Source organism: Coffea arabica, chromosome 5e, assembly GCF_036785885.1.
Source record: "Coffea arabica cultivar ET-39 chromosome 5e, Coffea Arabica ET-39 HiFi, whole genome shotgun sequence".
NCBI lineage: Eukaryota > Viridiplantae > Streptophyta > Magnoliopsida > Gentianales > Rubiaceae > Coffea > Coffea arabica.
Window position 1 is genome coordinate 47,287,588 of NC_092318.1, and position 27,929 is coordinate 47,315,516.

The window sequence follows — 27,929 nt, forward strand, 5'->3', positions numbered from 1 at the left end:
GTGCGCCATACACCCCTCAACAAAATCGTTTAGCCGAAAAAAAAAAATAGAACATTGATTGATATGGTAAATGTTATACTTATGCATGCTAGATTACTATTTAACCTTTGGGGAGAGACTTTATTAACCGCTTGTCATATACATAATCGAATACCTTCAAAGAAGGCAAAGGATTCGCCATATGAATTATGGAAAGAAAGAAAGGCTAAATTAAATTATTTGAGGGTATGGGGTTGTATAGTCTATTATAAGGTTTCTAATTCTAAGAGAACAAAATTAGGACCAAAACCTTAAAGAATATATTTGTGGGATATGCTGAAAATTCTAAAACATATAGATTATTAGATTTGGACTCAAACACAATAGTGGAGTCTAGAGATGTTGAGTTTTTAGAAACAAGCTTTCTAAATAATTCAACATCTAAATCGGATTCTATATTACCACAAAACACAACTATGGATCCTAATACTTCTACAAATGATAATAAAAGGAAAATAGTTGAAACTCCTGGTGAACCTAGGAGGAGTAAGAGAGCACGAAAAGAGAAGAATTTGGATTCAAATTATATTTATTCACAATCTTTAGTCTTTTTAGTTGAAGGTAGTAGGAATGGTGTATTTAATTAAACACCTATTCTTTTACATTTGGAAGAGAATCCCAAAACTTATAAAGAAGCGTTAGTTCCAAGGGACTCAACTTTTTGGAAAGAAGCAATTAATGATGAGATGGATTCTCTTGTGTCAAATGGTACATGGGTGTTATGTGATTTATCTCCTAGTTGTAAACCTATAGGATGTAAGTGGATATTTAAAAGAAAATGTAACACTGATGGTTCGTTACTAACCTTCAAAGGAAGACTTGTAGCAAAAGACTTTAAACAAAAAGAAAGAATTGATTACTTTGACACGTATGCTCCTGTTGCAAGAATTACTTCTATAAGAGTGTTGTTTGCTTTAGCATCCATATATGATTTATACATTCATCAAATGGATGTTGAAACATCATTCTTAAATGGAGATCTAGACAAGAAAGTGTATATGGAGCAACCCGAAAGGTTTGTACTTCCTGGAAATGGAAAGAAAGTTTGCAAATTAGTTAAATCCTTGTATGATTTAAAACAAACTCCAAAACAGTGGCATGAAAAAATTGATAAAGTAATTTTGTCAAATGATTTTAAACACAATGAAATAGATAAATGTATTTATTTTAAATTTACCACAGACTATAGTGTAATAATATGTCTCTATGTAGATGATATGTTAATCATGGGGACTAAAATGCAAGGAGTAAGTGCAACTAGGAAGTACTTAACCTCCCAATTTAAAATGAAAGATATGGGAGAAGTTAATACCATCTTAGGAATCAAAATTAAGAAACATAGTGGGAGTTATGCTCTATGTCAATCTCATTATATTGACAAGATTCTATCCAAATTTAATCATTTGGAAATAAAAGAAGCTAATACCCCATTTGATGTTTCTAATAAGCTAATAGAAAATTCGGGAAGATGTATTAGTCAATTAGACTATGCTAGTGCAATTGATAGTTTGATGTATACTATGCATTGTACTAGACCTGATGTTGCACTCACTATTTACAAACTTTCTAGATTTACTCATAATCCTAGTCCTAACCATTAGAGAGCAATTGGACGAGTATTAGGTTGCCTTAAAAAGACAAAATCTTTTGGATTATATTATAACAAGTTTCCTTTGGTACTTAAAAGTTACTATGATGCTAGTTGGATAACTAGTATAAATGATAATAAATCAACGTCTGGTTGAATTTTTAAAATAGGCGAAGGAGTTATCTCGTGGGATTCTATGAAACAGACGTGTATTACTCATTCGACTATGGAGTCTAAGTTTGTTGCATTAGCAGCAGCAGGTAAAGAGGCAGAATAGTTAAGGAATTTATTGTTCGATATAGAGTTATTGCTACAACCGATGTCAGCCATCTCTTTGTACTGCGACAGTGAAGCAACTATGTCTAGGGCATTTAGCAAGATTTATAATGATAAATCTAGACATATTACTTTAAGACAAGAATATGTAAGACAATTATTTTCTGATGGAATTATAACAGTTGTCTATGTCAAGTCTGGTAATAATCTTTCTGATCCTTTAACTAAAGGACTCTCAAGAGATATGATCAAAAGCACAAGTAGTGCTATGGGTCTGAAACCATTCTAAAATTGTCAGCAATAATAGTAACCTAACCTTTCTTTTTGCTAAGTAATTCTAAAGGTTTAATAGGTAATAACAAACTATTGTTTGACAGTTAGCAAGTACCGATAACTAGATGAGTACTTAAGAGAATGGGAGGTTGAATAATAATTATTGTTCTTAATGAAGTACATATGTTCGGTAGAAGAACAAAGAAGTATAATCAAGACTTCAAAGTAGATTTCACCTATATAAACTCAAGAGGTGGTGCTGCTTCTATTAAAATTTAGACTAAACTTTTTGTAAGAGTTCATGAATTAGGAAGTAACACAAGGCCATAATACGGTGCTAAAACTCACGGTGAACATTTTACGAGAAATAAGTAAGATTTATGTGTATAGTTATTTCCAATCTTATTATATAGGAATTGTGATTTAAAATTTATAATTACCATCAACTTTAACAAGGTTTTGAAATAATTATACTAATAATAGATTTAAGTCGAAAGACACCTATTTTATTCCTAAATCTTAAAATGTTTTGACTTTGATTCATCACTAACTAAGTGGGGGATTGTTAGAAATAGTTAGTGATGAATCTCACATTGAAAGTGTGCGAAGAATGAAAGAGATTTATAATCAAGTACACACATATTCAAATCGATTTGGATGGTGGAAAATTTGGGAGAGAAATTTCAAAATTGCATATGCATTTGTCATGTTGACTATTGAATTAAAATATAAATTTAATGGTCAAAAGATTGGCACTTGGGTCCTAAGAACCGAAATTAATTAAATTAACTTCATTTTAATATTTCTTCTTAACTAAACGGTTTCCTTTTAGGGGTGGTATCTAATGATACAACATATACAACCGTTAAATATCTATTCATTCTAAAAAGGTGCCTATTCACAAAGAAATATGTTTCCAAAAGGCATAACATTTTTTTGGGGATATCTGAACGTTATAAATAAGAGGGTCCAGATATAAAAAAAACTCACTTTTACTTCTGATTTTTTCTATTCTTCTATTTCGTTCAAAATAATATTCTCTAAATCGTTTTTGGGAGAATTTTTGCATACTACTGTGTGAAAATTCTGGTTGATTTTATTATTCTTAGAGGGAATTGCTACAAACCCGATAATAGAATAGTAGGGGCAAATTTCCTTAAGGAAAGTCAATTTTCACGACAAATCTATTTTCTATTGCTGTAGTTATTACTGTTTCCTAACGGAGGGTGCTTGTGTTGCCCTATTTCAAAAAGATCACTCCCACACTACAACAAAAATGACCTTTAGCGGCATTTAAAGGTGTCAGTATAGATAATCTAATCTGACACTTTACCTTTCCTCACACCTCGGACGAGTGTCGTCCCTTCAATGTGGGGATAGCCTCGTAGCATTCAAATGTGTTAGAAAAACTATACTGTTATAGCATCCCATCTGCCAACAAAGATCCCTTTTCTTGATAATCGAAAGTGTCAGGATAGTTACAGTACCACATTAGGATATTGCTTTAGAAACTGAGCTATGCTGACACTTTTAATTGCCAGGAATACATAGGTAAAGAGAAATTAATCACACCCTACAATAAGACCAAGATCCAATGTGGAACAACAGATAATCCTTCACCTCATTCCTGCCACAATTATGTCAGATATACAAGTCCTTGAACTTTCCATTGAAACTATAAGTTTTTTCAGAAGAAAAGAAACTATACTAATGTACTGGCTTTGCCATAGATGCCGTTCCGTACCTATAAAAAAATCAAACAAATAAAAGAAGGAGGACCACCATTGCCTGAATTCAATGACATAACAATTAAAAAAAGGGAAAAAAAAGTTGATATTTAACTCCATGGGTCATCCCATCCCTTGGATCCCTCTCTTTTGAAAAAGTTTATTATTGCCTGGACAACTTCCTGAACTCGATTGGATAGGGCATGGTTTCCCTATTCAATTTCAACCTTTTTTGCACCACCCATTGCTCTGCATAATCTGAAGATGTACAAGAAAATATAGACAAAAATAACGGTCAAAATAATGACACAGGTCAGGTGAAACAAGTTAAAGCATGTTTATCATATCTAACAAATATTAGACACACGATTAAAAACTTTGATCAGATTACAAGTCTTACTTCTCACCAAGCGCTTTCTTGTCAACATACTCTGGTACATATTCATCAGCCATGGAAAATATGATCTGCAAAACACGAATATTAGAATGGCACTCTAGACCATTACAAAGCATCTTGTATAATCACATCACAACCAATAAATGGTGATCACAGGCACAGAGTAGCCGTGTAAATGAAATTTGCAGGTGTAAATTCAGTTTGCGTTCAAGCAATTCAACCTACTGGAAATCATGTCATGCTAGAAATATAGCCTTTGGTCTATCAAATGCGATGGAAAAAATTACAGATATTGGACATAACTATGTACTGCAATTTCCTACCTGACAAGGTGTGTGGGACATGTGTCCAAGTCTCTGCCTCAGCTGGTCCTCACTTAAGTCAGAGCTAAACAAGTCATCATCACAATTATATGCACAAAGCGAATGATATCTACAAGACATGTTGCCATTTGGTGTCATTTAGGTAAAGATGACCCTATTCAAACATATCTTTATTGGTAACCATAAGCCAATAACAGTTTTATCGATAACCATAGGCCAATAACGAGTTAACATATGTATTTAGTCACCTATAGGCGGTCATAGGGACATTTGGATTTGCTTCCCTGGGCATTAGCTCTGACCCTCGGCCTTCACTTATCATTTTTGAAGCCAACATGTATCCTTCATGAGGCGCTTTCTGTAAAGACAACAGTGCTCAATTCGAGTACTAGTTAGCAAAGATTCTTCAGTTAAATCAAGTGAATTAATTCAAATTGAATAAACTAGGCTTCTCTCTTTCACTGGCCTGTCAACATGTATCCTTTTAAGACTCTTAAACACGAAGTATCTGGTCACATGAGATTTATTTGTAATCACTTTTCTAAGATTCACCAGTTTCTCGGTTATCTACTTGACATTTTATCGAATAGGTTATGAGCAACAAATTCATAACAAAATAGTCACGCGAATCCTTCTTTGTCACTACTTTATCCTTTTTCGTCTTCCTTCCTTGGTACAACCAATTTTTAATATTTTATTAACATTAATGCACTCATTGTCATTTTCTTGTTTGATATGTAATTAAAAAAATGTGTAAGTGAAATATTTTTACTAAAGTTTTAATATATATTTCATGCAAAATTAACACATAATAATGGGTTGTTAATAAAAGTAGGAGTTACCTTTCAAAAGAAAATGAGAGTATATATATCATGAAAAGAAATTTTTATTAGGATGAAGAAGAAAGAAAGAAAAAATATGAAAAAAGTGCAAGTATTGCAAGTATTTAACAACACAAGAGTAGGAAAAGAATTAACAATTTGAGGGCATAATTATCTTTTTATAGCCTTTATACGTTGAAAGTTGACCAATGTTTTTGAATGTTGGCCATTAGAGAGACATGCATGTATTTCTTGATACATGGAATAGATTGCTACCAAACTCTAATTTAAGGGGGTAATTTGTAATTAAGTCAAAGATAATAGTTTAAGAAAATTAACGATGCTAGAAGTTTTAAAATCTATTTTCTATCCTAAAACTGATATTTTATTTTCACTTTTTCTGATTTGGACTGACATATTACAAAAATTTATGAATTAGGAGACGTTTGTGATATTTTTAAAATTTAAAAGAAGGCCAATGAAATTGTCAAAAATCTCAGGATAGGTTTTTGAAATTATCCCTAAATTAAGATAACGGAAAAGAGTTCGTGGAAAGCAAATGCTTTTTTGAGGAAAGGGCATAACCATCTAGTCACCAAAATGTTGAAGAGTGAGAGTCCAAGATTTTCAAGATCATTGAATTTAAACTAGATAAGAAGAATAATAGTGAGCTTTGCAAGATTAACTTTCACTTCTACCTTTGCAATTTAATGCAAGTGCTAAATAACAGCAAATCCATGATAAAAACTACCTCAACGGTAAATTTTCATGGGTTTTTCTAGCGAGCTTTCCTAGTCAATGTTTTAAAGTGTTATTTTTTTTTTTACAAGAATGAAACTAATTCAAAAAAAAATTAAGTGCAAGGGGCAATTAATTACAAGTATGTGCATACACATGGTAAATTAAGTATAATTTAAATGTTTTAATGAGTGCTCCGGGGGCACTCTAGTAGAAAAATCAAAATCTTCATTTACCAAATTAAATCATAGTCTTATTTCATCAAAAATTTTCCAATATGTGAAGCTAAATCATAGTCTTATTTCATCACCAACTCTCCAAATTGTCGAGTTAAATCACAAAATAGGATTATGAACTAGAAATATCAGTAATAATAATCAATCAAAGTATTAGTAAGAGACTCTCTATACAGAAGCGAGGAGCAGATTTCCTAAAGAAAATCATCAACAAAAGAAATAATTTAAAGAGAATCATTGGAAATAGCTCGTGTTACTTGGAGACAGACTTCTACTACACCCTACTTTGGCAAACGTTATAAGAGTTAAGATTTGATTGAGTGAGAAGAATAGAAAAGTAGAAAAAAAATACAGAGAGACAATTTGCAACCAGGCAAGTGCAGTAGCAGTTGGCCAAAATTGGAGGTGCATGTAGCCTGCACAGTGAACATTTTCAGGACCAGCAAATCCACGATAAATTTAATGAAATTTAAGGTATAAAGTAAAAAGGTGTTACAAGTTTAAGGTACAAAGTGGAGTTGGTCTTAAGGTTTTTGTGAAAAAGAAAATGAGGGCATTCATCAACTGAGCTGGGCTTGGAAAAACTAGGCGGTTAATGTCCTCCATCCATCTTCAAAAATAGTAGTAATTCGGCTATAGTTAACTGTAATAATATTACAATTTTTACACGGTGATATTGCAAATTTTTGTACAATTTGAATTTATTAGCAATGGTCGTAAAGGAATTTTTTTTCTCTACTCATCTTTCAAAAACAGAAAATGATTGCCCTGATGGCATATGTTAGGTTTCGGGACTGCCAGATAAAAGTTCTTATCCCTGACTTTCTGTTTTATTAAAATTTAGATATATAGTAGGGCATAATATGTCATAATCATTACAAAGACCTCTCAAATCTAATAAACTTTTTATCTACTCATCCCCCGAAACTACGCTGATAAAGAAATGGTCGCCTAATGGCTAATGTCATTTAAGAAGAAAATCAAAATCTATATAAGATTGAGTCCTGTACTAGCGTTGCGTTTCTTACAAACCTAGTTAGTTTTGACTATTTTCGTGGTGATTTCAAAAACTCACAAATTATGAAAGACTAGATTATAGGTTTCCAAATTTTACGAAGTAAATTTAACATTTTCTACACCACAAGAAATTTTTTGATATTTAATTTATTACATTTCACTTGCCGATGTTAGTTTTGACGATTTTCATCTGATATTTCAAAAAATTTACAAACTAGGAGGTGCTAAATTGTAGGTTCTCAAATTATTTTTAAAAAAAAAGTAAACTATTTGCTAAACCGTGTAGGTGTTCTTGGTATTTAAAGCAAAAAAGGCAAAAAAAAAAATAGAGTAAAATAAAAGGTTTACCTGTCTAACTAAATCAACCTATCCAAAACCGAATCAAAATATTAGAGACTAGCAAGCACAAATGCAAGAGGCTGCGCCAATCCGACTCTTTGTAAGTTGTAATGTCCTCGTAAAAGTGTGGCCACATCACATTTTAAAATAGAAAAATTTCCCCTGCTGCTATTGACAAGCAAGATGACAAATAAAAGCCCAAAGAAAAAAAAAGTCTCAATAAAAATGTATTAGTAGGAACTAAAATGTTGCTATTTCCAGTTACCAAGCTCAAGGTGCAAATTTTAAATCCCCTGACCTGAGATATTGGTTGAGCAAAAGAACATAAAATGAAAAATCTTGGAACATACTACCTGCTTGTTTGGCTGTGAGGAATCTGAATCTCTTCTGTTTTGCTGCTAATTTGATGAACTCGAACATTGAAGAAAATCTATGATGAAGCAATTATTGGATGGAAGGCTAGAGAATTGTCGTTTCGTTTTTGTACCAGGCCTAGTATCATTTGTTACCTTTCATCTTGTTCATAATAATCAAAGAGTTTTTTTTAGTACTTAACTTTATTTATTAATAAGGACTACCTAAATCTTTCCTCAATGAAACTGTCACATATAACCACCTTATTTTAATTACATACATATACATATATATATATATATATATATATATATATATACATATACTATCTCCTCCCAAATTCCTAAAGCCAAAAGTTCCGTTGTAGCGTTCATGGTAGTTCTTTTGGCTGTTGCGTCTCTATACCTTGCTGGAGTATGTGTCCACCACTTGATTCAAATCACTTCCACTGAGAAGTAAGTTTGTAATAATCGTTCTTGAATCCTCATTTGATGTTCCTATGGTATTAGAGGATTGTAAGAATGATGTGTAATGTTCCTATTCAAACTTTTGTTCTGATTGTTCCATTCTTTTTTACTTCTCTTTTTTCTTTCTTTTTTTCCTTTTCCTATCATGCAATCGAGGTTCGCCCTTTTTCTTTTTCTTGTTTAGCAAATTAGGAAAATAATATTAGCACTTTTAAAATATCCTCTCTTTATACTTATAAAGACATGATAGAATACTAAATGTTATTTTAGAAGTGCCAATAACGTTTCCCCAGCAAATTATTAGTTACTGTTGTTGCAAATTTCTGGGATTAAGCAAGCAGTTATAAGGGTTGGGATCCTGATTGTTCTATTCTTTAATCAAAAACATAGTTAAAAAGAATAACTAACAATAATAAAATACAAGAAATCCAAACATACGAATACTAATATTACGCCTTGTATGACAACAAATGGTGCCAAAACGATCCATTTACCCTTATTCTAAACCCATTGCAACAAATGGTGATATATATATATGTGTGTGTGTGTGTAATGCTTTGGGGGTGTCAAAATACTAAATCCATTACATTAAGGGGTCAAGGCATATATTCTTTTTCTTCATGGGACAAAGTGTCATTAACTCTTATTGTTTTCCTCTCAAATTTTTGTCTTTGAATTTGTTTACATGCCAAAAGTAAGTGATTGGATAACAAAAAAATTGGTGCATAAAGGATTTATGCAATCTTGTCCAAGTGAAATAGCATCAACCTGCATAAAGGAAGAAATCAAGAAGGAAATGTAATTGAGAAATTTTGTAATACCTGTAGTAAGTAAATGCCTCTTGATAAGAATACAGTGACATGCTTGCTCTTTTTCTCCCCCTTCTTTTTTTCGAATGAAATATTTCTCTTTCAAATGTCAAAGTTTCCTAAGTTCTACCTATTAATGTGCCAAAATAAATTCAAATATGCCAAAATAAATTCATGGCACCCTATACCTGTGCATTTTTTGCCGTAAACTGATAAATAAAAAACAAAATGAGGATCAGAAGAAAAGGGGGATTGGGAATTAATAACATGAGGCAAAAGACATTATTAGTAGAAAACAAGTTATGTATTATAAAAGATTGTTTCATTGACCTAGTCCCCGAATTGAATCAGGTGACACTATTATACATGACTTTCTTTAATTAGTTCAAATTATGTTGGGATTGTCCCCGAAGAGAAGTGATACTAATTTTTTGCAACCCGAAAATGGTAAAACTTTTAGATTATTTACTGCAAAAAGTCTACTTCTGGATTAAGGTGGTGCAACTTCTGGATTGGTTCCTGATCATATTATTGAATATATTGGTGAAAACTACCCGTCTTGTTCTCTGGCAATGAATGTAGATATTCTGACTTTCCTTATTCATCAGACAACCATGGCTGATATGACAAAACAGACTTTCCTTTGTCATTAGGCCCCTTTCTTGCTCTGTTCTTTTAGCAAATTCACTTCCTTCGTCAACAATCTTGGGGAAATCGCCATGGCCATGAGCTCTTGAATTAGAAGCTTACAGGCGTAAGGTAAATACACCTGAATGGACGAGGTAATGAATTAACAAAAAAACTTTTCAAGGAAAAAGTCTGATTGTATGCGAGAATGATTGTGTGCTGTACGCTCTTGTTAATAGTAAAAGATTCAGAAAGAAAATATTTTTTACCTGAACAATATCAGTTTTATTCTTGCAACTTCTGCACTCGAATGAACTCTTCTTGAAACAAGCAAGTGCAATCAAACCACAGTACTCACAGACATGAACCCTGTATGCATCGCTCTGGTCAAATAACCTCTCTTTAAGGAAGTGTGCAGCGCCATGAGCTATCATGCAGTCACGTTCCATCTCCCCAAATCTTAAACCTCCATCGCGCGATCTACCCTCAGCTGGCTGCCTTGTAAGAATTTGAACAGGACCTCGACCACGAGAGTGGATTTTATCATCCACCATGTGCTTCAATCTCTGGTAGTAAGTTGGTCCCAGGAATATCAGATCACCCATTATGCGACCTGTGTGCCCGTTGTATACTCGCTCAAAGCCCCGCATTTGATATCCACATTTATGAAGAGCTTTGCTGATATTATCCACCTGAAAATGTGGCATATATATAAGATTTACAGTTTAAGAAACTATTGAATAGAGACCTATCAAAGCATCTGTATGATTACCGTGACATCAGTAAATGGAGTAGCATCCCCTTCCTTTCCCATATGAGCAGCCACTTTGCCCATAATGCATTCAATCAGCTGACCAATGGTCATGCGAGAGGGAATGGCATGCGGGTTCACAATGATATCTGGGCAAATGCCTTCAATTGTCCATGGCATATCTTCTTGTGTATAAGTCATTCCTACTGTACCCTTTTGTCCATGCCTACTACTGAATTTGTCTCCAATTTGAGGTATTCGAACTGATCTCATCCGAATTTTAACAAACCTCAATCCATCAGCATTCGTGGTTAAGAGCACCTATTAGAAATTAACAAAAAAGAACTAAGGAAATATATAACAATGAAATACTCGAGCAAGCAGCAAAGAAAACCAAACAGCTTCACCTGATCCACAATCCCGCTCTCACTATGGCGCAGACTTGTACTATGATCACGTCGGGTATACCTCAAGGCGAGCCCTTGGGCTTCTTCTTGAGAAACAGATGTAGTCTTTCCAATAATTACATCATCACCTGAGACTCTTGTGCCCTGGGATAAGTATGAAGCAGATGAAGATCACAACACACATTCGCAATGTTCCAACCTGTAGCAGTATATAGTTCTGTAATGTCAAATCATACTTACAGGAGGTGCAAAGCCATCATCATCTAGTTTATCATAAGATCCATGACGCATCCCCTGAAGAAAGAAGGGAGAATGACTAAAATAAAAGACCGTGTTAATGAAAAGGCAAAAATAAGCAGCATTTGGAAAAAGTTTCAACCATCGTATTTTCCCTGTTTGGACATCCAAACTCCTCCTTCACGAGTGTTCCCATCTTTTTCTCCTCATCCCTATTGAGAGGGAATGGATAGATTAACGTTATTTAGAGGAATTACAAAAAGATTCAGAGATGAATTCACTATGAAATTACCTATATGAACGGAAGGAAAGAGAGCGAAAAAATCCACGGTCAATTGAGGATTGATTCATAATTACGGAGTCCTCTTGATTGTATCCAGAATAACAAGCAATGGCAACAATGGCATTCTTCAAAATCAACAGAAAGGAAAGAGTTTAAGTAATTAGAACCAAATCCATTAAAAAAGAAAAGGCATAAAAGCAATAATTCATGTACAATTCCAGCAGGCAGTTGCCTAAAATGCAAATGCTCCATTGCTCGAGTGGTAACCAGAGGCTTCTGAGGGTAATAAAGAACATACCCCAGTGTATCCTGTATATGAGAAAGCAAGACGAAAAAATTGAATAAAAAATACAGTCTGCAAACAAAATTGTCAAGTTCATAGATACTTAAACGAAAAAATTATCCAATAGAAGAGGTTAAAAGAAGCCAAAAAGAGTAATGTTACCATTCTTAACTGGTAATTTGTAACATATATGCCCATTGCTTGCTTTCCCATTGCTGATTGGTAAGTATTACGAGGGGACTGCATCATATAATTACTATGAGAGACAACAAAAGTGGAAAAAGTAAAGAAAAAAGAAATATTACTTTGCATCAACAAAGTTAATGAAGCAACTCAAGGGATGAAAAAAGTAACCTGGTTATGATCTGGAAAGGGAATGATTGAAGCACAAACTCCCAATATGAGTGAAGGATGAATTTCGCAGTGCGTGTAGGTTTCAGAATAAGCCTCATCTGGGTGGAGTCTTGAATTCATGAGATCCTAAGCATGATAGTGGGCAAGTCAACAAATTGTGGAATTGCACTAATCATGTTGCCAACCAGGAAAAGAAAACTTATAGATGTATAGATTTTAGATGAAGAAACTCGTTGAATATTTACATTTATTGTCATTGAAATCATTGTGGTCTCCTCTTCTTCTGTATCAACATACTCAATGTATCCTTTTGCAATGAGATCATGCCAACCAAATTCCTCGGTGTATTCCTGACAGAAGAATTAGCAAGCCAGAGAGCATCTAGGAATTGGGATTTGGGTTAAACCCATCATGCTACTTACTCTTTGCTGCAAGGCTAGGATATCCTTTTTCTTTATGAGTAATCTTTGTTTCTCCACAATGAACAATGGCCGACTACAGCGACCATAGTCTGTATACAGTCGAAGTTCTTTTAAGTGTATATCACGGATAACTCCAACTTCAGTGTTAACATCAACCTGTAAATGAAAGGACAGTTTCCAGTGAACTTATCTACATCTACTTAAGCAGATCTCACCACACTTGTATACAAGTTGAAGATAACATCGAAGTAGTAAGGATGTCAGACCTGTCTTCTCAATTGTCTTAAAGTCCTTACTAACAGCTCAGGATTCCGGTGAATGCCAACCCAACAACCATTTACAAAAATTTTGGTGGCTTGAGGAATAACCGCTGGAGAAATTTCCTACACATTATGCAATTCTCAATGAGCTTGACTACAAAAGCATGGTAGCAAATGATTTTGGCTCCGCAACTTTTGAAGCATTTCCCACCTCAAAATTCTCTGTGCTCCATTCCTCCAAAAACTCTAGAATAGGATTTGCTGCTGATCCTACTGTTATGTATACCATGAGTGCAAGGTTCTTTACTAGTCCACAGGCCTAATACGACAGAAATAAGTTCTTAACTGCTATGATTCCAAAATGTTAGATAAAGCATCTTAAGTTGACAAAAAATTACTTGTCCTTCAGGTGTTTCTGCAGGACACATCATTCCCCAGTGAGAGTTATGCAACTGTCTGGGTTTTGCCAATTTTCCTATACACATCAATATGAAAGTAGAAATATGTCTTATCACATAAGACGATTATGAAACATACTAAGGACCAAAAAGTTTTGAAGAATAACATGCTATAAAAACTTGTACCCTCTCTTCCAATTGGTGAGTTCAGTCTCCTCAAATGGGATAGAGTTGATGCGTATGTCAAGCGATTTAATACCTATGCCATGATACACATTATTTTCTCAAAGAACAATCAGAAAAATAGAAGTAGGTGCAACATCATGTGTAAAATTTCCACCTGAGAAACTCCTGCTCTTGTACCAGCTGCATTTGCTTGCCCCCAGTTCCCAGTAGCAAGAGAGTACTTGAGTCCACTTGTGATTGTTTTTGCTTTGATTGCAAATTGAAGATTTACATCCTTTCCATTATCAACACACTGGTTCATAGATGCAAAGATATTCATTCACATTACGAGCAATGCTATAGAGTGGAGAAAAGTAGAAGCAACAGAACCTTTTGAATATAGGATCTGACATCCCTTGTTAACTTTCTGAAGAGCTGCACCATTTTCACATAAGTTACAGACCAAAAATTCTTGCAACTTGCCAATAATTTGAAAAGTTTAGGCAGCAGACCATTCGAAATAAGCCTCCAAGTAAAGGACCAGCAAGGTCCAGCCTCTTGTTAGCATAGTGATCCCTATCATCTTCAGGTCTTCGGCCAAGGACACAAAGTAAAAGCCGATGGATGATGTATCTAGTATTATGACAAAGGAACATGTATTGGTACCCAATCATAGGCATATATATTAGTGTGCCCTCCTTGGATATCACAACTTACCCAAAATAATAAGCTTTCTTAGTTTCACAGAACTCCCCAGTACCAACATGTGGAAGCATTTCCCTCTGGAGGATTTCTTTGGCATACCTACAAAGCGAATGGAATAGTTTATCTTAGTTAACAGGAAGTAGTAACTCTATAAAGCAATAACAAGATTCGCACTTAATTCTTTTATCTCGCGTGACTCCCACCGTGGAACCTCTTTTGCCAATGTAGTCAAGTGCAACCTAATACCACAATAAGTCGACAGATATATGAATGGCATATTTAAGAGCATAAACAATAGAAGTAAACTGCACAAGTCGCTCTAGCCAGCACAGCTAGATGAGAGCACTTCAATGATAAAATAAACCAAAAACTATGGCAAAATGACAAAGTACTTGTTGATTTTGAATCACAAATGCCTCTTCTAAGGAAGGCCGAAGTAGTTCCATCATTTGCATGTCAGAAAAATCATAACAAATGTGCTCTAGTATGTCTTTGTCAGCAACAAAACCTAATGCTCGAAAGACGATTATTATGGGAATTTCTGTTCTTATGTATGGGAGGGTAGCACGTATATACTGCCCTGACGAACCCTGCATTGCAATTATGCCCCTTTCAATAAAGAATCAAAGCAAAACAAGGTGATCAAACTATGATAGATTAAAATGATATGTAAAGAAATTATGGTTACCCCTCTGGCACTGGTCCTAGAAAGCATCCTGACAAACATGCTACTAGGTGACTTGTTTTGTGATTCAGCTATAGACCGAACTTCAGCTACATAAGCATATTTATTTGGCTGCCTTTTCTTAAATACATAAACATGGTTAGTGCTCATCTTTTCTTGTGCAATCAGGACCTTTTCACTCCCATTAATTATGAAGTATCCTCCTTGATCAAATGGACACTCTCCAAGCTCATTTAAATCTTTCTCCGGTTTCTGAAACAAGCTACAATAACTTGACCGTAGCATGATTGGAACCTGAGATGTAGATAAACCCATTAAACACATGGTCAATGTATAATCCTCTATTTATCAAGCATTTTATACCTTCCCAATAAAAACTTTGGTAAACTCCTGAGCCTCAGTAACTTCTTCACAGTCATGCCCTTTTCTTATGACTCTTTTAGTAACATCCACATATAGTGGTGAAGAGTATGTCAAGTTCCTCAGTCTTGCAGCCTTAGGAAATAAGGTAGCAGTCTCACCATCTGATTCTGTCATCATCGGCTTACTCAGGTATATTTGGCCAAAGCTTATCCTATAAACAGTCTGCCAAAAGCACAAAAGTTTGTGATCAATCATAGGATCAAGGACCATATTGTTTGCATTGTATAACTTTGACATTTGATTTCTATAATCATGATCTAGTGACAATTACTACCCCTTGGAACTCACTGTAGATGCACACATATGCATGAACAACAGAAAGGGGAGAGATCGAGGCAAGCATTCTAAATAATGAAACTGCTGCGAAAAGCATCTGCTACAAGCAATGCTCATAGCGTTTCTTCTACAAATATTACTGTAAGCTTTGATGTTCCTGTTATCGACACAAGAAAGGGGAAAATTTTTGTTTCTACGACATCCTATAGTTTGGCTAATCATATCCTTAAAAGGGAAATGGAAATTAAATTTCAAATCAAAGATGGAAAACCACAAATTATAATACCATCCATTACAACAGCTTTCATACATTATCATCCTTAATTATTTCAAAAAAAATGGTATAGTTCATAGATGTGACCGGAAGAAAGGATTTAGATTTTTCTGTATTCAAAGATGCAATATAACATGAGATTAAACTAGTTACTATGATCATTTTTCCATCAACAAAATACAATTACATATTCCAAGTAAACCTATTTTTTATATTTTGAGTGTAGCTCTAGATAGTCAAAAAAACACCAAATATCTACATTTAAGTCTTCTAATCGCTCAAAACAACGTAGATGCCAACATAACAGACGCTAGACACTAACACAATAATTATGCAAGCATGTACTTTTCCCCGGCCAATCCTACAAAACTTATAGATTTTTCTTCTTTTTTTTTATTTTTAGTTTCATACTCTACCAAACAAAATTCCAATGGAGAAATCATGTCCTCCAACTGTCTCATGTTGCCTATAACAAATGTCAACCCATCACACCATTATTAATGTTCCAACCTAAGCCATCTCAGTATACTTACTTTTCAATGATAAATGCTTGCTTGCTCCCACTATAAAATCATACAAAACGTCAACCAAAAAAAACTAAACACTTAAATGAGAGTGATATTACAAATTGTAGAAAAAGAAAGAAAGGGAAAAAATACACCTCAACAAAATCAGATTGTCTGCCGGGGTTATGCTGACTCTCAGGTCGGATTTCGATATCAGCAGATTCATCAACAATTTCTTGCATGGTGTTTTGTATGAACTCGTCGAATGAATCCAGCTGTTGTCTAACCAAACCCTTGTCTTCAAAATATGCACTGATCACTGCCCATGCATCTTCTTGAGTTATCTCATCTGAGTCATCAATATCATATTCTTCTTTTCCATCATTACTATTCACATTTTGATCAATAAATTCATCGTTTCCACCAAACATCTTTTCTTTCAACAAGAAAAATTAGTCAACATGCAGATGTTTTTATGAGTGTTTTCTTTTTCTTTTGTGTTTTTTAGATTGTGTTTTCCATTGGTGAAATAATCTTATTAGTGTCATTCTCAATGATTTATGTTCAAAGTTATTACGGATTTGATTGTTCCCAAGGAATAGGGTTCAGTTTTGAACCCGAGATGGAATGAGTTACAGTTAGCAAAAGAGAGAGGAAGCCTTTAGATCCGGGAAACACTATTTATGGAAAAGGAAAAAGTTCAGGAATTGCTAGATTTATTAAAGGCCTATTTTTTGTTTTTTTTTCAACTTTTCCCCTCTTATTCTTTATTTTTTTATTTTCTGAGAAGGAGTTTTGATTTAATTGAATAAAAAATTAATATGAATGAAGTTATTTGATGCTCTAAAAAATTTTTGTCAAATTTGATTTGCCAACTAACTAAAGTTAACTTTTAAAGTTGACTTGGAACCAACTCTTTTATTTGATCTTAAAAATTATGTTTGAATTAAAGAACGACCTCAATTTGGACTAATTCAATAAAAGCTGACATGATTTCGACTCAAAAAACAATTTAAAGTTTAGAAGTAATATTAAGTTTGTTAACAGGAAAAAAAAGAAGAAAAAGAGAGGGATAATAATAAGGAAAAAATCGGTCGAAATAGAAAGGAAAGAAGGATTAATGGCCAAAAGAGCGGTAAAGCATTTTTCTAATAGAACAAACAAATATCATCAACAAGGTTGCTGAAAATTCTGTAGCACGATTTGCTTCATATATAGAAATTCTAGCCTTTTTTGAGACATAGCATTAATATGAAATAATAAATCATACAAAAAGTTTAAGCGACACAAAAGCAATTACTGATAAAATCTCAAAACGGTAATTGACATAGTATTAGTGGTACATAAGAGTCAATTGCACGATTAAAAATGGCACAATGATAACAGAAATTGAGGTTTTAGAATTTAGCTTAAGCATTAAAAAGTGAACAATTAATGCGAATTTAAATAAACAATTAATGCAAATTTAAAGGTTAAGGAATACAGAGATAATGGCCCAAGCATTAATGCATTATGAACAAAATTTGTAATTGTGTTCAGTTTTGTGAAAGTGGCCTTCTTCATTAGCAACTGGAGAAATTCAGTTAATTATCCAACAATTAAAATTATGACAAATTCTTAAGTATCAAAGAAATAGTCTTCTGCATGCCCAAAACTAATGCAATTTGTGGAATGAGTGATCAAAGCAGTAAATCTGATGTTCTCTAACAGAGATATTGCTTACATGCATGGTCAATTCAATTGATTTTAAGCCATGCCAAATTAGGCACTATTTACAAAACTCTAAAACTGTAAATTGTGGAAGTAATTTCATTTCAAAGAAACATAAGAAACCACAAATTGCTAAAATTGTATCTCTCCCAATTAAACGACAACCAAAACCAATAGCAAAATTCAATGTTGTGCTCTATAAGATCATAACCTAACCAAAAGTTTTCAAATTTTCACCTCCATTATAACTGCAAGCAAATCAACTTACTCGCATATAATTAGGTCAAAAAGTTCTTCAACTCTTGCCAAAATTGTTAAAAGAGTATCCTATGCTCCGAAAGTTATCAGGCTTAATCGAGTTTTAAATATATACATATCTTTTATTATTTATAATAATTATTGATGAAAAACCTTTTTTTTAAAAAAATTTCTAAATGTCATTACTTTGTATTAGTCGAGCTCAATTAAAGTGAAATCTAAGCTCGATAGTGCTCAAACTAAGATCACCCACTCTTTCACTAACCATTTCCACTAGAACAACCAGAGAGATTAAATAAAGGAAGAAGAGAAGAAAAGAAAGGGAAAAATAAAATTGTAACCAAAAGGCCATTGCTACATCTGTTTTTGAAACCTAAAAGCTACTCTCCAAGATTTAGTTCCAAACAAATTGACACTTTAATTTTATAAAAGGTTCATAGTTTAGAGGCATGATTATTTTTTTTAATCAAAGTTATCACTTAATTAATAGGACTGTCAATGAGGCTGGGCCAGCCCGAGCTCTGCTCGTTCGGCCCAACAAAAAGCCCGATGAGCCCGACATTTTAGTGAGCCGGTCTGAACTTGAGCCTAAAAATTAAACCCGAATTAAATATGAGCCGAGCGTGGGCCCTATTAGGCTCAAACCCGATATAGATCCGGCCTTTAATTATATATATAATATTTATATTTTGATATTATGTATAATTATATACCCAAATATATTATTATTAAATACTAAATATATATATTACAAAATATAAAAATACATCTAAAGACTCTTCCATGAGATTTCTTGAGAGCCAATATTAGTTATGCATAACTGAATCTGTAACTTTTCTTATTGGTTGAATAAATTTTTGTATTGGCATAATGTTGGTTGATTTCTTTTTGATCTACAAACACAAATCATCAAGTATGTTTGGATTCAAATCACAAGATTATAAAAAAAAAGTTTAACTTTTAAAGATGTATTGGCTTATGATCGCATGTTTTATTATTATTTTTCATGTATTTTGAACGAATTAAATATAAATATTATTGAAAAAGTTTTGGTTTATATACTTTTTAAGAACTATTATTTGTTCATGTTTAGTTTTAATATTATAGTCTTGTAAATGTTAAATTAGTTTCACAACTTAATAGTTATAGTAATTATATTAAGAAAATTAAGGAGTAATAAGTGAGTTTGGGCTAAACCCGATTAAGGCTCACAACTCGAACATTATGTGAGTTGAGTATGACCTTCACATTTATAAACCCGAAACTCATAGCCCGAAACCAAAAAATGTTCCAAATTAAATGAGTTGAGTTTGAACTTATGAAAGCCCGGCTCATTAGCCCCGATTGACAGGCCTGTTATTTAACCCTTAAAAATTCAATCCTCCCCTCATCCTCAGTCAGCAAATTATCATGTACAATCATCAAAAGTCGGTGGCTTCCCATTCTTTTCCTTATCCTTTCACCCACGATTCTCACTTTAAAAACGTTTTCACGCACTAAACGCCTCCATCCACACGCACATTCACACACACAAAGAAAAGGAGAAAGACCAAACGGTCCCAAACTTTTAATATTTTTCTTCGACTACTCTGCTACTTTGCGAACAAGCTAAGCAACCCCCATCCAAAGCTTATCTATTTATATCGAAAAATACCCGACAACTCGAGAAATCGATTTAATTTGTGATTGCTGAAATTCGACTATGGCATCTGGATCGGCGGGTCGGCCTAGCAACTCGGGCTCCAAGGCGTACAATTTTGCGTCGGATGATATCTTGTGCGGCCCGTATGAAGATTATGGCAATCAGGATGGTTCGAATGGGACTAGCCACTCCGACCCGGCTATCGGAGCTACTTCGGCTAAGGTTGATTCTGATTTTGTTTTGGGTTTGGATTTAGTTTTGGTTTTAGGGTTTTGGACTGGGTGTTAAGTCTTTGTGTGAGTTTTGGGGTTTTTTGGTATTTTATGATGGATTCTGTTGTTAGGGTTTGGGGATTTTTGTGTTTTGATTGATAATCGATGGTTTAATTGGCGGAAAATGGAATTTTTTTTTCTTCTTTGTTTTGGAATCAAGACCTAGACTTTTTGGTTTATCAGTTCGATGGTCGTTGTGATTGAGCATTTCACGGATAAATGGATGAGAATTGATAATTTGACGTCTGAAACCCGGCTGCTATGAAATTCATAGCTTTCTAGTTATTTGCTTAAAGAGATGAGTGTAAACTATGTCAACAAAATATTCGTTTTGCTAAATGGTAGAACTTTGGTCCATTGGACAAGCTCTAGTAAAGTTTCTATTAAGTTCATCAACTTAGAATTTAGCAATCCCTCTTTGGTCCTGCTGCAATTCTCGGTTAAATGGTTGGAATTGCTGGAAATTTAAGATAGCGTGCATTTGATGTTAGTAAAAGTATTGACTGATGGAGCTAATACTTAAAATAAATTAGAATTGTTTGTTCAGTATTTTTGCTCTTGGTTGTTGCAGAATATGGAGTCGCACAATATTCATAATTTTGTTTTTATTCGTTTATTTGTGTTATGAGATGCAAAAAAAAAGTCCTCTCATGTTTTAACACTGTAGTCTTTGTTTTGAGGATTGTTAGTCTTTAGTGTTAGCTCTTAATTGGTCCTGCTTTTTGTTGCCATTGTATATCCTTCCAAGTTTTCGTTTTTTACCTGACCAGTGACCTCAGGTGAATTCAGTGGGTACCATCACATTTTTCATTGATGTAATTTCACTGAAATCTAGCAGCTTAATAATAGGGATTTTGCTTTTTGTTGAGCAGGAGTTCCACAAAAATAGAATGGCAAGATCATCAGTTTTTCCTGCTGCATCTTACAGTCCACCAGAAGAATCTTCGTTTAATCAAGATGTGATTGCGACTGTCGAGAGGACCATGAAGAAATATGCAGACAATCTCATGCGTTTTCTTGAGGGTATTAGTTCACGTCTGTCCCAGCTGGAGTTGTATTGCTATAACTTGGATAAAACCATTGCAGAGATGCGTTCTGAATTAGGTGGTGATCACACAGAAGCAGAGACAAAGCTCAAATCACTTGAGAAACATCTCCAAGAGGTGTGTTTCCTAGTTTTATTGCATATACTTAGCGTTATTGAGTGCAGTAAACAGTGCTGTGCTTAAGTTGGTTATATGCAGAATTTGTTGAGATTGCAGGAGGGAAGAAATATTTTGACTGGGTTATATATTATCTATCATAGTTTGTTTTTAGCGGAAGGGGAGATAGACAGGAGAAAGAGAAATATTTAAAAATTAGATAACGCAAATATTTGTTGGTCTCTGCTAACTTTTTTGCTACAATTCGAAGCTTAAGCTAAAGGACATTGAGAGATTTATTTTTACCTCCTCTGTCTATGCACTGTTGAGTGGACAAAAAGTGAATTCAAACAAGAGGAAATGTGGTACTAATAAGAATCAGTGAACCTTCCAATAGGTTTGTGTATGTATAGTATTCGAGACATAGTGCAAAAGTTAATGGTTAAATGGGTAATCAAATGGAATATATATATTTCTTGGGTGGGGAAGTGTTTTTTTTTTGGGAGGGGGGGGGGGAAGAGCTATGGGTTGGGGTAGGCAGTGTAAGTGAGGGATCCCCCGCTCAAGCCCTCCAACTTGCCCTAAAAAATAAAATAAAAGGAATATGTTGGCTTTTCTTAGGAAATGCATCAATATATGCAACATGAAAAGCAGCTTTACCACAGACATCCATGTAATAGGGATAATTGATTTCCAGCCCTCTTAATGCCTGAAACTACTGACCGAGTACTTGTGGTGCTGTTATGTACCTAAACTCTTTTAGTGATTCTTAAGCACTTGTTCTAGCCTAATGTATCTGCTTTCTATTTCCTCAGGACAAGGTTAAGTTATTTCCTGCAATTGTAGAATACCAAATAACTGATCTTTGATTTAGATTTTTATTCTGCTACTTTCTTTGGATTCCTGCTTTTGGCCTGATTTCCTGGTTGTTTTAGCATCCCAAATGAAACAATGGCTTGATTTGACCCATCCTTCTGTATTCTTGGGGCAGGTACATAGGTCAGTTCAAATCCTAAGAGATAAACAGGAGCTTGCTGAAGCTCAGAAGGAACTAGCCAAGCTTCACCTTGCTCAGAAAGAATCTTCGTCAGCAAGCAATTTGCCACAGAAGGAGGAGAGAGTTAGTGCGCCAGCTTCTGATGCTAAAAAGAGTGAGAATTCATCAGATTCGCATGGCCAGCAATTAGCACTTGCACTTCCCCATCAGTTCCCACAGCCACAGCAGCAGCAGCCGCCTCCAGTGGCACCCCCACCTCCAATGCCGTCTCAAAGCGTGCCACAGGCACAGGCTTATTATTTACCACCACATCAGCTGCCAAATGTCCCTGCTGCAGCCTCCCAACCATCTCAGGGTCAATATCTCCCACCTGATTCACATTATAGAGCTCCCCAATTGCAAGATGTTTCTAGGGTGGCACCACAGCCAGCCCAGTCTCAAGTAAATCAGACACCACAGGTACAGCCTATACCTTCATACCAGCCCCAGTGGCCCCAGCAGTTGCCTCAGCAGGTTCAGCCACTGCCACAGCAATCTGTACAGCCTCAGATTAGACCTTCATCTCCTCCTGTTTACTCCTCTTATTTACCTAATCAAGCAAATCCTCCTCCTCCAGAGACATTGCCTAACAGCATGCCAATGCAAGTACCGTTTTCTGGAATTTCACAACCAGGTCCTGTCCGTGCAGAAACAGTTCCTTATGGGTATGGTGGGGCTGCAAGGCCGGTTCAACCACAACCTCAACCCCAGCATCTCAAGGCTACTTATGCCTCTCCAGCTGATGGGTATGCAGCTAGCGGGCCACATCCAACACTTTCACCTGGTAACACGTATGTAATGTATGATGAAGCAGGAAGACCACATCATCCAGCTCAACAGCCTCACTTTCCACAGAGTCCTTATCCTCCTACTACAATGCCTCCCCAGAACTTACAGCCTAACACAGGCTCAAATCTAGTTGTTCGTCCCCCACAGTTTGTTCGCAACCATCCTTACGGTGATTTGATTGAGAAAGTGGTGAGCATGGGTTACAGGGGGGATCATGTTGTGAGTGCCATACAAAGGCTAGAGGAGAGCGGCCAGCCTGTTGATTTTAATGCCGTGCTGGACAGATTGAATGGACACTCTGCTGGGGGTCCTCAGAGGGGATGGTCTGGGTAAGCACGTAACCCAACCCCTCCAGTTGCAGCTATGCTGACAACTGAGTAGCTTCCATCTTGCTTTTAATAAAGGATCATGTCATTCCGACAATGCTACAAGTATGTATAGGGATCGAAGAGGTGCGTTGTATTTGTTTGTCATCTCTTTACTGACCTTTTTGTTTTATTTGGTGGTAATGTATCACGCTTGCAGTATTATTGCAATGGGAAACACTCGTTTGGAAACTCCCTGTTTTAGATCCCTTTTTAATGTTTTTTTTTTTTTTTGGTGCCCGCTTCGTTCCTTCTCTTTATCCTGGGTTTACGGAAACTGAAGGCCCAAAACAAGTTGTCACAGTAATGGATTCGAGGGAATGTTCCCAAATAAATTACATTATTAATAATTCTTCTCCGTCTCAATATGATTACTCCAATGTTGAATCTTGTGGCGCTGGAAACATAATTATGCTTACTGTTTCTCATGATGATTTTGTTCGGCATCCTTCTTTGTGTCGATTTCTCCTCCTGCTATGCTATCTCGAAGCTTCTTTAGCGTTTATTTCTTCTGTTCCAGAATGGGCCTCATGAGCAATTGAATGTGCAACTTCGCTGTCAATTGTCCGTACCAATTTTTCTTTAGCTTCTACGATCAAGTCATAACTTGCAAGTAGTTAATGAGGCTCGGATGCTTCTAATTAACGGTAAAATGATCGTTTGTCTTTTAAAATGGCGAATCCCTCAAAGTCTACGAAGTTAAGAAGCTGAATAGGACGTGGACTTTCTACTGCATCAGTTGTACAGTTCTTTGTCTATAAGCAGAGTTAAAGTCAAAAACGCTTGCAACTTGATATACCAATCATCAACCGAACAGGGCATTGTAGATAATACTCCTGGATGTTTTTCAGACCCCATCATCCTGATATACCGATTATCAACTAAAGAAACATGTATCAAGCTTTTTCTTAATCTTAATTAGCAAGTTAATTGAGGCTGCATTTGATGACCACTTGCCTCATCTTTATTGAACAAGTCCATCGGAAAAGCCTTCCCTTTAAGTAAAACTGAATCCCGGTGTAAATGGAAGAATGAAACGCGCATTTGATCAAAGCATATGTGTAACGTAAGAGGAATGATTTGGTCTGATCTGAAATTGTCGGATCACACGGTTTACATGACTTCTTCGTCTCTGCCCCCTTTGACTTAACAATTTTTTCAGTCATTTTGGTTTTATAAGTATGTGACGAAACTCTCTATTATGTTATCTGCAAATGTTACAATTTGAGCTTTTACAAACCTTTTTTTTTTTTTTTTTTTGAGATTTTACAAAGTATCTTCTCTTTAAATGCAAAATCAACTAATATGATATGATATGTGCCCATCTCATCTGTCGCATTCCTATCCTGGCTGGTTAAACGGCTAAATGATGCCTGTAGCATGTTGTTGGCCCAGGCATCAATTGTGGAGTCTCCCCACTAGTATGTCCTTTTCAACAATTTCTTGGATTCCATGAAAATTAACAAATGAAATTTCATAGTCATTATCCTTTGATTTTGCATCAAATTTGAAATTAACGCATTTGACAAATTGTTACTAAAATAACCGTAACGAGTAAATGTCCAAAAATGCACATGTGAGGAGGAGGTTCTTTTCAAGTTTTTCTGTGCAGGAATCTTTAATATTCCATTTGGGGGAAGTTTTAGGGATCCTAATAAGTTAACGAAGATTTTGGACCTGTTTGGCAAATAAATTTTTGGTCAAATTTCTTTTCTACAAGTTTTTTTAACAACTTTTAGTTATAGTAACTTCAAAAAATTCTTCAAAATTTTTAAACTATACATTTTAAAATATCTAATAACTTACACACTTCAAAAAAAATTTTCTACAACTTTTACAGTAAGTTGCAACAAAGTTTTAGACAAATACTCAAAAAACTTATTTATCGAACGGGCCTTTGTTGTAAATATGAAAAATCTTACAGGTCTATTCCTCTTCATGTATGTGTGCGTAACAACCAATGGCTCAACTTGGCTCTGCAGCCAACAGATCCCCTCTAATTTATTTATTTATTTTTTTTTTTGCCTCAACAGATCCCCTCTAATTAACTCATATTGTTCCTTTTGAAGTGAAGCTTTCCAAAATCTGTCCTGAAAAGATGACGATTGAGTCGAAAATTTACGCTTTACCGTGTTGAATGACTAGTCAGTCACAGCCCTAGGTAGGCAACCTCCCAAAAGAAAATGTACTAAATTTGGCAACCTAACTAGTTGTGGGGGATTTAGGACTGTTCAGGCTGTTACTTTGATTGACTAATCAGTCTTAGCCATCTAGGTTGGCAACCTCCCAAGTACAATGCACTTGCTAATGCCGGCCACCTAACTACAGTATTGAGGCATTTGGAATTCTTCATAGCAATTTAATTGAACCCTGTCCAAGTATAATTAACTTTCTCTTGATGTTTGATGGAATTTATAGAGTTATCCTACAATTTGGATAAAGGTCAACATCGAGCAGACTTTAGAAGTTTAGCTCCCATTTGAATTGCTGAATTGCTATTTTTTGAAGTTTTTTTTCTAAAAAAATATATTATAGCGATTTAATTTAATGTATATGAAATTTGAAGTGCTGAATCGTTATTTTTTGAAGTTTTCGTAGAAAAAAAATTTTGTAACGATTTAATGTGTATAAAATAAAAAAATAATTAAAAAATGCATACACGGAAAATCTAAATATTCTTAGATAGAAAATTGCAATCCAAACACCAAATCTATCTAGGAAAACTCATGATATGAGACTAACAACTTTGTTGGAAGTCTCGTGTCTCGAGACTAGCAACCTTGTTGGAAGACATTCATCAATTAAAATTATTGTTTCAAATGTGCTCCTTTTGTCTAGTTAATAAGCAGTATAATCATTTTTTTTTATAAAATATCATAAATTCATTAAAATCTGCACTAATGGCAGAAATTACACATACATCAAATAACAGATCTGAAGGAAGGATACTGCAGATCTGAAAAACAATAAAAATTACATTATAAAGCTTCAAATTTAAAAAATTAGATAAAATAATTGTAACTCCACGCCATCTGTGCAAGGTTCTAATCGTCAGATCTGCTAATTAATTGCTCTAAATTTAGATATTATGGTGAGATCTGTCGAATAGATCCAAAAAAATCCAAATTTGATGGTTAAAATCTAAAAAAAAAAACTCAGATCTAATAAAAGAAAAATGAAAAAAATATCAAAACTCAAATCTAAGGAATATAATCATATTTGTAATAGAATTAACTCATATGCCCTGGGCATAATCCAAGATGAGGAACTTTCGATTTCTCTTGGACACTGATTATATAGTTCTATCAAGCATTTGCTCGTAACTGTTCAGTTTTGGCGATCTATAAAAATCACTTACCCTTTTTGGAAAAAAAAGACAACGTAGCGTAGGCGTTACTGGGTAAGGGCATAGTCCGGACAGGCAATTCAATGCAAGTCGCTGTGCATGGACGCGACATTAGGAATATGGTGAAGAAAACAGAAGGGTCTCCATCCATATCGAAGTACAATATTAACTGTTGGAAATTGACATGCAGCAGCAGAGGAAAGGCATATACAACAGGAGGCAAGAAAGTGGCCATCCACAATGGCCATAACATTCATTCCACTATTTGTAATTTGTATGAAGTTATTTGTATAAAGATTTTTTGATTGTTATTATAAAATACATTTTTTTATTTTTTTATCTCACATACATATAATGCCATAAAAAGTGCTATATTGTTATTTTAATTTTTTTAAAATAATCTTCTATCCAAGCGCATCATTGTGATCCATTTATACTTTGTTGTTGCTTGCTTTTAACTTTTGTTTTCTGGATTTTTGGGGGGGGGGGGGGGGGGTTCTTGCTCTTTCAACGTAGTCTTCTTGATATCAATCTTAAACTTTGTCTTTGATCTTACAATCCAACGGTGGTTTATTTATTATACTGTGGCATTGGTGCTTTCAATTTTTTCCTTTTACAAAAAATTGGCTCTTTTGTATAGTTTTTTTTCCTTTTATTCATGACTATGTTAACTTGGTGCCTGGTGGTAGTTCAGTCATTTTGATTTTCTTTTAATTGGGTTTGGATGCAATTAATGACAGGGATTTAATGGTTGTTTGGCAAAAAAACACAAAACCACAAGGGAAGGATATAAAATTAATTGGTAGTGCATTAATTTTAATGTTATTTGAAAAAACGATCTGGTTAACGAATTTTAGTATTTAAGAGATGATACCTTTAATTTTGGAAAATATCTGATAAGGAAATAAT

General features: G+C 34.6%; 2 protein-coding genes and 1 long non-coding RNA gene across 3 annotated transcripts; 1 reads left to right on the forward strand and 2 right to left on the reverse strand.

The window, feature by feature from the left end:
* Positions 1 to 4,304: 4,304 nt before the first annotated feature.
* LOC140006308 (uncharacterized) lies at positions 4,305 to 4,957 on the reverse strand. Its single transcript, XR_011813945.1, has 3 exons — positions 4,872 to 4,957; positions 4,624 to 4,732; positions 4,305 to 4,368 (listed from the first exon to the last, which is right to left on the reverse strand). It is a non-coding gene; the product is annotated as an uncharacterized lncRNA (long non-coding RNA).
* Positions 4,958 to 10,053: 5,096 nt separating this feature from the next.
* Positions 10,054 to 16,891, reverse strand: LOC113743312 (DNA-directed RNA polymerase II subunit RPB2-like). Its single transcript, XM_027271294.1, has 25 exons — positions 16,616 to 16,891; positions 15,345 to 15,566; positions 14,985 to 15,275; positions 14,689 to 14,886; positions 14,471 to 14,535; positions 14,309 to 14,395; positions 14,104 to 14,224; positions 13,982 to 14,026; positions 13,767 to 13,904; positions 13,613 to 13,685; positions 13,427 to 13,503; positions 13,240 to 13,347; positions 13,035 to 13,151; positions 12,769 to 12,924; positions 12,592 to 12,696; positions 12,347 to 12,472; positions 12,155 to 12,232; positions 11,923 to 12,018; positions 11,719 to 11,834; positions 11,569 to 11,638; positions 11,430 to 11,483; positions 11,190 to 11,333; positions 10,804 to 11,103; positions 10,301 to 10,723; positions 10,054 to 10,173 (listed from the first exon to the last, which is right to left on the reverse strand). The coding sequence occupies exons 1-25, from the start codon at positions 16,889 to 16,891 to the stop codon at positions 10,054 to 10,056; spliced, it is 3,606 nt and encodes a 1,201-aa protein (XP_027127095.1).
* Positions 16,892 to 19,989: 3,098 nt separating this feature from the next.
* LOC113687990 (uncharacterized) lies at positions 19,990 to 23,866 on the forward strand. Its single transcript, XM_027205567.2, has 3 exons — positions 19,990 to 20,292; positions 21,215 to 21,505; positions 22,476 to 23,866. The coding sequence occupies exons 1-3, from the start codon at positions 20,131 to 20,133 to the stop codon at positions 23,640 to 23,642; spliced, it is 1,620 nt and encodes a 539-aa protein (XP_027061368.1). The 5' UTR covers positions 19,990 to 20,130; the 3' UTR covers positions 23,643 to 23,866.
* Positions 23,867 to 27,929: the final 4,063 nt, after the last annotated feature.